This window comes from Peromyscus eremicus, chromosome 7 (assembly GCF_949786415.1).
Source record: "Peromyscus eremicus chromosome 7, PerEre_H2_v1, whole genome shotgun sequence".
NCBI lineage: Eukaryota > Metazoa > Chordata > Mammalia > Rodentia > Cricetidae > Peromyscus > Peromyscus eremicus.
The window spans coordinates 117,029,254-117,043,374 of record NC_081422.1 but is presented as its reverse complement, the minus strand read 5'-3'; the positions used below and the strand labels follow the sequence as shown (position 1 = coordinate 117,043,374).

Sequence of the window (14,121 nt, the reverse complement as noted above, 5' to 3'; positions counted from 1 at the left end):
ATAGTGTCTTGTAATAGGAACCATGAATACACTGTCCAACATCTCTAATATTTGCCCCATCACTCACAAAGAGAGCAGAGCTCTTGTCCTAGAAAGCAAGCCATTTCAGTTTAGTGTTCGTCTGTTTGACAAGAGATTTCCCCCAGCATTTGCTGTCCCAGATATAATTTAATGGACTATTTGCACAGTGGTGCCCTCCCAGCGAAGGAGACTGGGGCTCTAGTCCCACCCCAGTAGCTGTATTGCTGTCTGATCTGTCTGCCCTTGGGCAAGGCATTGCCCTGTCAGGTCTCTTTTCATACTCACCTTTCGTATGAAGGTTTAGGGAAGGTGTTCTTCTTTACAGTGGCAGGGACAGGGAGAACAACCCTTAAGTGAACAAGGTGCTCAGACAGTGTTTGTGCAAAATCTGCACATACACACTGTGATTCACTTGTGAAGTCTCCTTGTTGCTAAGATAACACCATATTTCTGCTTCCTTTCCTTTCAGATGCAAGTATGGACAGAATAGCTTATGATGCTTATCCCCACCCATCACTTCCGAGACATTGAGCGGAAACCAGAATACCTCCAGCCAGAGAAGTGTGCCCCACCTCCCTTCCCTGGTCCTGCGGGAACCATGTGGTTCATCCGCGATGGCTGTGGCATTGCCTGTGCCATTGTCACCTGGTTTCTGGTCCTCTATGCGGAGTTTGTAGTCCTCTTTGTCATGCTGATTCCATCCCGAGACTACGTGTACAGCATCGTCAACGGAATTGTGTTCAACCTGCTGGCCTTCTTGGCCCTGGCCTCACACTGCCGGGCCATGCTGACGGACCCCGTGAGTATGTCTGGGCTTGTTTTGACCAGCCCACATTCTATCCTTTTGGCCCCTGACATGGCCGTAACCTGCATGCTCCCCATAGATCTTGGGAATGTGGAAAAAGGACAGCCAGGGCTGGATGGAAAAGTGAGCTGCCTCTTGTTAGAGTTTTTGGGACTCTGACCAGGGAAGAGGGGCCAATGCCTGTATTAAAGCATATGGGGTAGGTTGAATGGCACTGTCTACACACTGCTGTATATATTTATTGAGCCTGCTGTGTCAAGGGAGGGAAACCCAGCCTCTGTTTAGAGGATGCAATCAGATAACCTTAGAGACTGGGCCATATGGTCATAGCAGAAAGCATTCTAGGGGAAAGTGAAGAAAAAGAGGATTGAGTTGGGTTGGCTTGATGTTACAGCCACATCCAGTTTCAGGACCTGCATGAATTTAGCCTTCACTTAGCTTGCACAAGATTCCTCTTTTTCTCGGTTGAGTAGGGTGGTGCACACCTTTAGTCCCAAGGAGGCAGAGGCAGGTAGATGCCTGTGAGTTCGAGGCCAGCCAGGACTACATAATGAGCCACCTTGTCAGGGGGAATAAAGATTCTTTTTTTCCTGAAAAGCTGGCCAGGTCTGTTTGGCACTACAGCAGACACCTCTGGGTATCTGTAGGTAAAACTTGTTCCACTTAGCGACTTAGGGATAAATATATCAAGTGAGGCAAAGGCCCCTGAATGTTTTTGGGGTTTTTTTTTGTTGTTTTTGTTTTTGTTTTTGTTTTTGTTTGTTTGTTTTTTTTTTTTTTTTGGTTTTTTTTTTTTTTTTTTGGTTTTTCGAGACAGGGTTTCTCTGTGTAGCTTTGCGCCTTTCCTGGGACTCACCTGGTAGCCCAGGCTGGCCTCGAACTCACAGAGATCCGCCTGCCTCTGCCTCCCGAGTGCTGGGATTAAAGGCGTGCGCCACCACCGCCCGGCATGTTTTTTATACCCTGATGTTAAACCCTTCTGACTTTTCATTGTGTCGTATGGGAAACAACCACATGGGTAAAAGCCCTCCTGTGGATTAACTGTTTTGGTACGTAGGTGGTAGCCATTAAATTGAGAAAGAGAAAGTTCTGCTAATGGCCACACAGTTTCTGTGAGCCCCAGAAAAGCAAAGCACAGACCACAGGCCTGAGTCAGTTCCCTTCTTGAAAGTGGATTGTTAATCCCTCCCAAGGAAAGGCAGCTTCCTCCTGGCTCAGTTAGTTACCTGTGTGGCTGGTCCAGATAGAACCGCCTGAGGCTTCATATCCTGGGGCCTGTGGACTGGTGCTGATATTACTTACCTACAGGAGAGTAGAACAATCACCACCTGAGGAGGTGAAGCCCTTGGGTTCTTGAAAGTGCCCCATACACAAGGGTATAAAAAGCTTAAGAAAACTAAGGATTTATTCAGAAATTTGTGTGATGCCCTTGCTGTTGGAGATAATGGAGGAAATTATATTCTTCCACTCAGCTCACAGTTCAATACCAGCTCTCCCATCAAGATGCCTCTATTGAAAAGACAGGTGAGGACAACCCTGTCAGAGGAAGTGTAGCTTTCTGTAGACAAGGGAGGGTGTCAGCCAATCACAGGTTGGTGGTGAGAGGTGAAGAGCAGAGGGTCGGGGGAACCTCCTGTGCAGAAAAACAGGCAGTGGCTCCTTTGAGCATTTGGTTGTTGGGATGGGAAGACCACTGGGGATATGGATTTATCTTTGTGTCTGTGTGGTTATGAAAGAAGAAACATAGGACAGAAAAGAGTCTAGAGCCCCAAGAAATTTTTTTTTCTCCGAGATAGGTTCTCACTATGTAGCTCTAGAACTCACTGTGTAGACCAGGCTGATCTCAAACTCACAGAGGTCTGCCTGCCTCTGCCTCCCAATTGCTGAGAGTGTGTGCGCTACTGAGTTTGGCTGTAAGAATTCTTAACTAAAGAGTGACAAGACCAGAGTATCACTGGACAAGGATGGCTGTAGCAATAATGTGCAGGGCCCTGATGGGTGGATGAACAGTTGTGTTGACTGGGTGCCAGCCCTGCAAAAGATTCCTTCATGAGCAGCAGGTACCACTGAGAAAAAGGCAGACAGAACCCCTACCCTCTGGAACTTCATATTCCAGTGATAAATGAGGTCATGGCTGTAATCGCTAATTGCTGTAAGGACAGCAGAACAGCAATAGGAGGGTGTGCTGGGCTTTAAAGGGGCACCCCATTAGACCAGAGTAATCTAAGAAGGCTTCTCCATGGTGATGCCATCGGAGCTGACTTGAATAGCATGAAGCTGAAAGCCAGGGCATGAGAATATTTGCAAGCAGATGCAGGCAGAAGAGAAAAGAGGTGCAGAGACCTGAGCATGGAGTATGAGACTAAAGCATGGTGAACAGGGAGAGTGAGAAGGGCCACGAGGCAGGATCATGCCAGACCTTGTAGGTGAGATAGGTATAATGGCGTTGTGTTTGTAGTCAGGTTCAGGTGGGAGTTGCAGAAGAATGAGACTAGGGCATTGACAGTGGTTTAGGGAAGACATGGCACTAGCTTAGATCTTGGTAGAAGCAGAAAAGCTGTTGGATTTGGAGCTTATTTAAGCCACTGATTCATTCTTAAGTCTGGCTACACAGTAAGAATTCCTTAGAGGGTTTTTTAAAGTACTGGTGCCTGTCCTGCCCTCAGGGGTTCCACTCTAATCAGTCTTGGGGCAGAGCTCTAGGTATTGATACACTTGAAAATGCCCCTGGGTCCCTTGAATTCAACCAGGGCTGAAAAAAGCTGACAAATGGAGATTGGTCACAAAGGAAACGTTCAGCTTGGGCAGGAACAACTATGGATGCTAGTGCCACTTGTTGCATGAGAAAGGATAGTAAGGAATAGATTTAGGAGGCCAAACCAAAGCTTCTCTGTGGCAAAACTGCCAGATATTAGGTACAAGAAGAGAGATTAGGTGAGCCAGTCGGGATCGGAGGGTGAAAGATAGACTTATTGTTGTATGGAGGGCTGAGGAGCTGGATGTCACCAGAAAGCTCCTGCTGGCACTCGGCTGCTGCCACAGACCTGTGCTTTCCTCCGTACTGCATGGAAGCTTCTCCAGGGACCTACTCAGGCAGCCCTGCAGAAGAAATTTTTTCTGATTTTTACCTTGTTTTGTGACTCAGCTTCCAATCCTAGGTAGCAATCGTAGATTTCTTTCCTGTTGCTGTGATAAAATGCTCTGACAAAAGCAATTTGGGGAAGAATTTATTTCACCTCAAAGTTCAGGTTACAGCCCATTATAGCAGGGAAGTTAATACAGTAGACAGTCAAAAGCAGAGAACATTAAACAAATGCATGTATGCTGTGCCAAGCTTACTTTCTCCACTCTTACACAGTTCAAGACCTAAACCCAGGGAATGAATGATGCTGTCTGCTTTGGAGTAGGTCTTTCCACATCAACTAATGTAATCAAAAGTTATCTCCCCCATCCCCCAGACATGTTCAGAGGTCAACAGGATATAGACAGTCCCAAATTAAGACTATCTTCCAGGTGATTCTAGACTGTGGCACTTAAAATTAACCATCACAGTAGGCAAGAGCCACAGTCCTGAGTACCAAGTAGCTCTCCATAGATATAAATGAAGAATCTGTCATAGAACTACCATGAGTGGAGCAAACATTTCAAAACAAGCCCCATCACAGGATCTTCATGCTTCTGACTGAAGCACGTGATGACTTATGAAAACCCCTATGTAAAACGGTGAAGTGGAGCTGCAGAAGTAAGGCCTGCAAGGTACCACCAGGGCACGCTAGCTCCTAGGAAGCATAGTCTGGAATCCAGATCTCAGGTCAAACACAGATCAGCTAGGGGCTTCTTGTTAATCAGCAAATGGAGTCTGTTTCTAGCGTGGAGTCACAGTGTATTCTGGGAAGTTTCCTAATGGAGAGGAGATGATATTTTATATCTCAAGAATTCATATTGCCCATAATTTTTGGCGAATAGTTTATACCCTGATTTTATAAACAGCATTCTGCATTATATGTCATTTTGGTTAGCACTGAAAGGGGTGCGGGGGGAGGTAGAGAAGGGAAGGCAGGAGAAAAGGTATCACGGTCTACCACTAGATAATTATTGTACCATTTCCAACTTGTACGTTTTCACTCCAGATGTAACACTAGAGCAGTTAAGCCATGATGGCTTTTTGGACTATTCATCAGTTAGTTGTTGACTCTAGCACAGCAGTAGTTGAATCCACACAGCAAGGGGAAGAGAGAAATTACTTCCAAGTGTATGAAAAGCAGAAATGGTACCATTTGAAATTGGGGAAGAAATAGGCCTTTCAACAGAGAGAGGACAGCTGGACCAAGAGGCACGTGGACGCCTCCCTCAGACCCTGGGTTGGAGGTGTGTGGTGAGAACAGACCATGCTGTATGCTCTTCTTGCCCACTCTGAGGTTGTGTAATGTCACCCACAGCACTTTGCTATGTTCTGGAAATCTGGAATGATTCCACAGGAACTCATCCTGTGGTTATTTCCCCAGTTCCAGAGTGTATCATTGGGATAGATATACTGAAGCTGGCAGAATTCCCACGTTGGTTCTCTAACCTGTGGAGTGAGAGCAATTATGGTTGAAAAAGCCAAATGGAATCCATTGGAGTTGCAAGGAAAATAGTGAACCAAAACCAGTATTATATCTCTGGAGGAATTGCAGAAATTAGTGCCACCATCAAGGACATGAAAGATACAGGAGTGGTGGTTCCTACCACATCATCTTTTAACTCTCCTATTTGGCCTGTGCAAAAGAGATTATGGAGAACAATAGTTGACTATCACCAACTTAATCAAGTAGTGATTTTGACTGCAGCTGATGTACCACATGTGGTGTCCTTACTTGAGCCAGTTACATCTCCTGGTGTGTGATATGCAGCTTTTGATCTAGCAATGCCTTCTTCCCAATACCTGTCTGTAAGGACCCCCTGTAGCATGAATCTTAATTGGTCTTAACAATAACCTGGAGTCAGATATCAGGGTGAAAGCTGAAAGATCAGAGAAGCAGAGTAGCCAGCCACTAGTTCTTATCTCTACAAAACCTTCAGCCTGAAAGAACCTGAACTCCTGTCTCCTCCCGCCTTATATTCCTCTCTCTGCCCAGCCATATCACTTCCTGTCTCCACCTCCCTAGTACTGGGATTAAAGGCATGTGTGTCTCCCAAATACTGGGAGCAAAGGCATAAGATCCCAAGTGCTGGGGATTAAAAGTGTGTGCCACCACTGCCAGGCCTCTATGGCTAACTAATGGCTGGCTTTGCCCTCTGATCTTCAGGCAAGCTTTATTTGTTAGAGCATACACAAAGTATCACCACAACCACCAGAAGCAATTGACTTTCAGTTGGCCAGACCATCAATATCCCTTTGCAGTTTTACCTCAAGGGTTGTTAACTTTCTTTTTTTCTTTTTTAAAGATTTCTTTATTTATTTTATGTAGATGAGTGCTCTATCTGCATATACAACTTTATGCTAGAAGAGGGTATCAGATTCTACTAGAGGTGGTTGTGAGCCACCATGTGGTTGCTGAGAATTGAACTCAGGACCTCTGGAAGAACAGCCAGTGCTCTTTTTTTTTTTTTTTTTTTTTTTTTTTTATTTTATTGATTCTTTGGGGACAGCCAGTGCTCTTAACCGCTGAGCCATCTCTCCAGCCTGGTTGTTAACTTTCTATCCCTGTGTCATAACCTAGTTCAAAGGGAGCTTGAACATCTGTTTTTTCCACAAAATATCACACTGGCCCCAAGTATTGACATGCTGATTGGAACAAGTAAGCAGGAGGTAGCACTTTGGACTTGTTGGTAACACATATCGACATCAGAGGATAAGGAATAAATCCAACCAAAATTCAAGGGCCTTCTACATCAGTGAAATTTCTAGGAATCTGGTGGTACGGAGCACATAGAGATATTCCTTCTGGGGTGAAGGATAATTTATTGCACCTGGCCCCTCCTACCACCAAGAAAGAAGTGCAACTTTCATTGTGGCTATATGATTCTGGAGACAACACATTCTCCTTTTTGGTGTGTTACTAGAGTCCATATACTAAGTGACTCAGAAAGTTGCTTGCTTTGAGTCGGGCCTGGAATAGGAGAAAGGGTGCTATGCACACTGCTCGACCGTATGGGCGCTGTGGTCCAGGAGACCCTACAGTAATTGAAGAGGCAGTGGTAGGTAGGGATGTGTTTTGGAGCCTTTGGCAGTGAATCCACCACTTCCTTTCCAGCTCCAGATACATTCTGGCTCTGCATTCTGGGACAGTGTCTTTCCCAGAGGACGCTGAAAACAGAGGCACAGTCCCCGCTGCCAGGAAGTTCAAGCCCCACGTTGCACAGTTGCTACAAGTGCACGACTCCCTGTGGTTGGCTCTTTCCTGCCTCTCCTTTCCTTGGGCCTAATCATTTATTAACCCCATGAATTACTTCAAATCTGAGAGCCGAGGAAAGGTGTCATACAAATCTGCTCAATTTGACCACACTAAGGAAGAAAATTAATGTCTGCCTGCCAGTGTCCCCCTTCAAGTCCTACCCTGTGAACACTGTCTCAGACCACTTTTAGTCTCTACTGTTCAAGTCATCCTTGGAAACATTGGGGCTCAGTTTAATTTACCTGGTATTCCTTTGTGGAGATGTTATTCTGGTGTGTTCCCTTAGCTGGGTGGGGTCATCCAGGGTCACTGTGGAGTTCAACATCCTCTTTGTGACAAGGGGCTCTTCACACCTGCCTCTGAACAATCTACAAAAGAAGAAAGCCCTCCTTGCTCCAGAGAGGGGAAAAGGATCCTACCTGTGGGTCACCTACCTCCACTCTTTATATACAGATAGTGGCCACCCTTTTCCTGGGGGTGCTAGCTGTGAGAGGGGTGTTTCTTCCAGACCAACAGGTATGCATATGTTAACACCAGCCTTGAGATAACAACAGTACCTCTCATTCCTCTTGCTGCAAGTGGACAGCAATGCCAAGTCCTTGATATCATTTGAAAGAATTAATGATACATATTCTTTCTTTTCAAAGGCATTTATTATTTTTAATTATGTGTATGTATGTATGTCTAAGTGGGTATGTACACATTTGTGCCAGTGCCTGTGGAGGCTAGAGGTGTTGGATTCCCCCCCCCCCCCCCCCCCCCCCCCCCGGAGCTAGAGTTAATAGGTGGTGTGAGCCACCTTTTGTGGGTGTTGAACTCAGATCCTCTGCAAGAGCAGCAAGTACTTTTAACCCCCGAGCCATTTTTCCAGCCCTATCTCTTTTTTTCTCTTTTGCAATAGGATCTCATTGTGTAACCCTGGCAGGCCTGGCACTCACTTTGTAGACCAGACTGGTTTTGAACGCATAGAGATCCACCCGTGCTGCCTCTGTTTCTCTTCCCCTCTCCTCCTCTTTCTTCTTCTTCAAATTCAAACTCTTGTTGGGAGTTTCTTATCTCCACTGCTTTCCTTTCGTGTGCCCTATTGTAGACATTGAAACAAACCTCATTGTCTTGTTTTAATCTTCATATTCACGTACTATAGTCATTGGCAGTAGAGTGTGATAGATAGCATCAAAGCAATAAAGAAAAAGAAAGCTTTTCCAAGTCTCTTAGAACTACCTGATAAATATGTTTGTGCCTTGACTGTTGCATGGGCCTGGATCTGCAATCTGCTGACCCTTAACCACATTGTCTTAGGAGGTGTGTGACTCTGCTCTACTCACTTCTACTATAAAATGAGGGATCACGTAGTCTCTGCCTCATAGATTTATTGTCATAACTGCCAAATGTTTTTAGTCACTAAGCATTTGGGACTGTGCCTGAACTGTATAAGCCTCAATAACTTGTCTGTTGAATCATTATTGTCTGGCTTGGGTGTGTTAAATGCAGGCCTAATACCAGGCTCTGAGCAATTTCCTAAGCTATAGGTTGAAAGACATCGTCTTCTTGGCAATTCAAGTCATGTTGGAGATGCAGTATGTAATTATATGTTATGTGTTAGAATACCAGTTTAGACTGTGGGAATCAAGGTTGCCTGTGAGTGATGCCCCACTTTTAGGCTGTGAGGAAGAAGACAGATGGAGCTCCAGTGGTTTTGAAATGGGTACAGAGGACTTTGAATACTGCCTGCCAAGCTTCCTCGAGGGCTTCAGATGGTGCTAACATGTTCTGGGGGCAGAAAAGAAGCTTGAGATGTATGTAGTGCCTTTGCAAAAGCCAAGGCATATACAGGGCAGCACTGTGTCAGGAAGGACCCAGAACTAGTTTGGGGCCAGGGTCAGGTGTGGCCTGTGTACCCAGCCCAAGAGTTCAGACTCTAATCCATTGTCACCAGGGAGCTAATGAACGCTTTATGCCAGGAATCATGTGGCCATTTACAATTTAGAATGTTTGCCCTGGAAATAATCAGAGGCAGTCAGGGCTAAGAAAGCCTGTTATAGTGATGTGGAGGGGAGCATGGGATTGAGGACAGTTTTAGGGTTCAGACTTAGGTAGAAATAGCCCAGCAGAGGGGATACTGGATATAGTAAACTGAGAAGAACTGAAGGTGGCCTCTAGATTTCTAGCCTGGATAACATGTGGCAGCCAGGATACCACTGAGCAAGAGGGTAGAGAGCTATGCCATGCCCAGGACAGGAAACCTCCAGCAGCTTTATGCTTCCTGTGGACTGAGTCAACCATGTTTTACCTGACTTTGTGATGAGGCTGATTCATGTTTTGCAACTGTGGTTTTAAGTGTTTTCAGCCTACTGTGTACCAAAAGAAAAGACTGTAATATATGTGTGGTGATATATTGTGTACCCCAATAAAACTTTCCTGAGGATCAGAGGACAGAGCCAGCCACTAGATTAAACATAGAGGTCAGGCGGTGGCACACACCTTTAATCCTGTCACTTGGGAGGCAAAGATCCATCTGGATCTCTGTGAGTTCAAGGCCACACTGGGCTACATGAGAGAAACAGAGCCAGGCGGTGGTGACACATGCCTTTAATCCCAGGAAGTGGTATGGCAGGACACAGAAAGGTATATAAGGCCTGAGGAAACAGGAACTCACTCCCTTGAGGCTGAGGATTTTGTAGAAGTAAGCTAGTGACTGGTTGTTTTGCTTCTCTGATCTTTCAGCTTTCACCCCAATATCTGGCTCTGGGTTTTTTATTATAAGACCTTTTAAGATTCGTGTTACATATATGCTTCACAGTGTAGGTAATACTCCTCTTGGGTGATCAAATTGGATTTTTCCTTTTCCCTTTTCTTATCTGTATTTCCTTTTTAAAAACCATAAAGAAATATTTATCACTTTAGAAATGAGAAGAAAACTCAGTGTGTTTGAATATGCAGGCTCCAGGGATCTGCAGCTTCAGGACATTCCCATGAAGTGGGTAAGGATGAGAGTGGAAAGAGTATCTCAGGCACTGAGTTCCTACCCATGCCCTGCACCAATCAAGGACTACACTCAACAAAACACAGAATTCCTCACCAGGAGGTAGGAACAGCTTCCAGGCCTTAGACTGAGGCAGGCAAGTGTGGAATAGCCAATTCTGGGGTGGCACTTGCGTCACAGGATCCTCACCAGGGGCCAGCAGCTGGTCCTTGGCTGGGACTGGCTCAGGTGGCTGGGCAGGTGGGGTCTTGCCCTGATGGGAACTAGTCTTCTGGGAGGTGTATGCAATTGGAAGCACACCAGAGAGGCACACTTTCAGGAAAGCTATAATTACCAGCTGACTAATAAACAATAATGAGAATATTTACATGAGACTCCTGTTACCCTTACAAAGGGGCTTCCTCTGGCAGCCCTGTGTGGGCTCTCTAAGGTTTACAGCAAATTCTGGGGACTGGTACCTTCACTAGGTACTCCCCTAGCCTGCCTCACTGCATCTGTGCTGTGCACCCTACAGCTCCTAACATAACCTCTCTTTGCAGTGTAGAGCTATTGCTTAGCTGGAGTCTTTTCCCTGTAAAATATCTCCTTGACAAAAGCAACTACAACTTGTATGCATCTTGGCATTTCTTAAGTGGTATTCCCCTCCTAAAATTTTCCAGGATAGATCCTGACAATCGGTTCTTGTCCCTTCTGCCTCACTAGCCTGTTGGTTTGTCAGCTTTAGGGGGTGGGGGAAAGTGGTGCTCTGTGTGAAGCCCCGTCATCTACATTCAACTCCCTATTGAAGTTGCTGTGCAGCAGAGGTGTACAGGCTTTGTTTTGCTCCTTGCTGTGAGTCTGGGCATACTGTAGAACTCCACAGCGTTGGTGCACTACTGGACTCCAAATGTGAGTGATCATACCCTGAGCACTCAGCTGTGGAAAGTACATCCAAGTGCCTCCCATAACCTTGCTGTGTGCTGTAGCCCTCACCTTCCTTCCAGGCGAGGAAAAGTGGGTCCTGGCTCACTGTTAGAAAGCAGAGGCCCAGTGATGGCACCTGTGTTGCTGCACCAGCGTCAAGTGTGGAACTTAGGCTTCAAGCAGGCCTAGTTAGTACCCGTGCTGTGCCACTGACTGCTCTTTTCTTCTTGATCTGTGTTCCCAGCCATCCTGCTGGACACCTTTTCCCGGGTGTCCTACAGGTTCCTGAGACATGGCTGACACCGGCTGTCCTGGTCAGCTCCTTCCCACCTTGCCTCTGGTACTCTGCATGGCTTACAAGTAACCAGCACCTGAAAGTTCATCCCTTGTTGGTGTTTCCCTTCTCTCCTTCTGTCATCACCCCGACCACAGTTGACGCCAGTTCTGCTCCATATGCTTTGTCATGTCTCGTGTCTGAGCTTCCCTTCACTTCGTGAACTGTCAGTAGTCACTCTGTCCCTCCATTTTCTTATCTGGCTCACAGAGCACAGGGGCCTAAGCTTCTGCCTGTAACACTGATGACTTCGGGCCACCTAGAAAGAAACCCCCTCCCAGCCTGTGGCCTGGCATAGGCTCTGCAGTTCCCCCTTTCCCATGGTTCTACCTGGAGCATGCCCTTCCATTTCCAGCAGCCAGTAGACATTAGTGTCTTGAAGCTTCCATCCTCTGGTTATTAGTTATTGGCTGCTGTATCCTCTGATACCTGCCCCCTTCTCTCTCTCTCTCCTCTCTCTCTCTCTCTCTCTCTCTCTCTCTCTCTGGATTTTTTGAGGCAGGATTTCTCTGTGTAGCCCTGGCTGTCCTGGAACTCACTCTGTAAACCAGGCTGTCCTTGAACTTGGAGATGCACCTGCCTCTGCTTCCCAAGTGCTGAGATTAAAGGTGTGCACCACCACTGACTGGCTTCCTCTGATCTCTTAACACAGTAACTTCTACAGCACACAAACCCCTGCACCTGTTGGGGAAGTAAGCAGGAGGTGGACACATGGGAGGAAAAACAATGTGAGTCCTGGAGACTGAGTCCATAGTGATGAGTGGTGAGCCCAGGGCTTAGCTCCAGGTAGGTACTTGGTGGCACTGGCTATTGAGACCCTGTTCAAGTTGGTCCTTCTGTCCAGATGTGTGCTGAGTCCAAACAGACTCTAGAACCAGAGTACCAAGTATTTGTGTATTATCAGCATGAAATAACATGTTAGATACCCAAGGGCCATGGCTCTTCAGAATAGTCACTTAGGTTAAAAAAATAATAATAATAAAGCAAAAGAGACCCCAGTGAGTGTCAAGCACCACATTTTGGCATGGGAGAGGTGTGCTGTGGGATATGGCATTCACCAATGGACTCTCCCAAAGTCAGTGCTCTTCCCAGAAATCATAGTCAGTGAGCCAAACTACTACTGTGATATTCCCAGGGGGGAAAGAATAGATCAACACAAACAGTGTTAACAAATGAAAGTAAGAAATTAATCATGGGGTCGGTGTGACCTAGTAGCAATTTGTTGTATGATACTTTGTATGTATTCTGACAAATAAAACTGGCCTGGAGATCAGAGGGCAGAGCTAGCCACCAGTTAACCATAGAGGCAAGGCAGTGGTGGCACACTCCTTTAATACCTAGTTGGGAGGAGGAAGCAGGAGTTCAAGGCCACCCTGGGCTACAAGAGATTGAACCAATCTAAAATAGAAACAGAGCCAGGTGGTGGTGGCACACACCTTTAATCCCAGCACTTGGGAGGTGGAGACAGGAATATAAGGCAAATAGAAACAGAATCTCAGCCCATTCAGTTTGAGGATTGGTAGAGACAGGATCTCCCATTTGGTCTGAGAATTTGTAGAGGTAAGAAGTTTCTGGTATCTGGTTGCTCTGCTTCTCTGATCTTTTTGCTTTGTCTTCCTAAGTGCTAGGATTAAAGGTGTGTACCACCACTGCCTGCCTCTATGGTTAACTAGTTGCTAGCTCTGCCCTGTGATATCCAGGCAAGCTTTATTTGTCAGAATACAAACAAAATATCATACAACAGCAATTCCTTGGGAAAATTCTTTGTATTGATGTGATTTGGAACACAGAGCCTGGGGTGGGGGGGAGCTTTGACGTGATTGCCTCCACTACAGGATGACAGCTGACGCTGATGGCCTTCCCTCTTCTCTTAGGGGGCAGTGCCCAAAGGAAATGCCACTAAGGAGTTCATCGAGAGCCTTCAACTGAAGCCTGGGCAGGTGGTGTACAAGTGCCCCAAGTGCTGCAGCATCAAGCCCGATCGGGCCCACCACTGCAGGTACTGTGCTCTCTCCTCAGCACCCGGCCATCACCGGGACTTCTGAGTGTCCCACACAGGCAAGGAGTGACCACTCAGGTGGAAAAGGCATTGGACTGGGGGAGGGACGCCTGATGCAGCCTCTGTTTCAGTGTATGTAAGGTGGAGGGACTCCTGATTTCCTGATAGTCTCACGGCTTGGGCAAACCTGTGAGCGTACAGTACTTGAGACAAAGGCATCTCTCAGGCTTTCCTTGAAGCAACACTTGCAGAGCTTGTGACAAGAACGGCTCTCAAACAGAAGTCTCTTTTCCCTCTGAGCTGTTACAGGTATTCTGATTGTATCAAGGTTCTTTGAGTCTCCTTATGAGAAGGTATCTTGTTCAAAATTGCAGTTTTTCATTACAGGGATCTATAAATGGCTAATTACAGAGACCTCCAATGTCACCTACAACAGCAGATATGCTGTGTTTGGAGGAATAAGCTTTGCTAGCCTGAGACACTGCAGGTGGAGAGATTGTGCGTGAACAAGAGATCACTGAGGGGCTGAAAGGTCTTTTCTGTGCAGCCTTATGAAACGCTCTGTCTCTATCATCCAGATGTTAGTCAGCTCCCCAGTCCTGCTCTGTTCCAGGAACCTCAGTCTACCCTCTCTCCTCATCACCAATCCTATTTCCATCTTCATGGCCACTCCTGGAGAGAAGGTACTGTTGGATGGGT

The 14,121-nt window shown here is 46.4% G+C and overlaps 1 protein-coding gene across 3 annotated transcripts in view; it reads left to right on the top strand.

The window, feature by feature from the left end:
* Zdhhc3 (zinc finger DHHC-type palmitoyltransferase 3) overlaps positions 1-14,121 on the top strand; it is a 47,754-nt gene that overhangs the window by 15,140 nt on the left and 18,493 nt on the right. For all 3 annotated transcript variants that reach the window (XM_059269000.1, XM_059269001.1, XM_059269002.1), the window contains exons 2-3: positions 491-820; positions 13,298-13,422. In XM_059269000.1, the coding sequence (XP_059124983.1) occupies positions 515-820; positions 13,298-13,422 (431 nt within the window). In that variant the 5' untranslated portion in view covers positions 491-514. The remainder of the gene's footprint in view (positions 1-490; positions 821-13,297; positions 13,423-14,121) is intronic.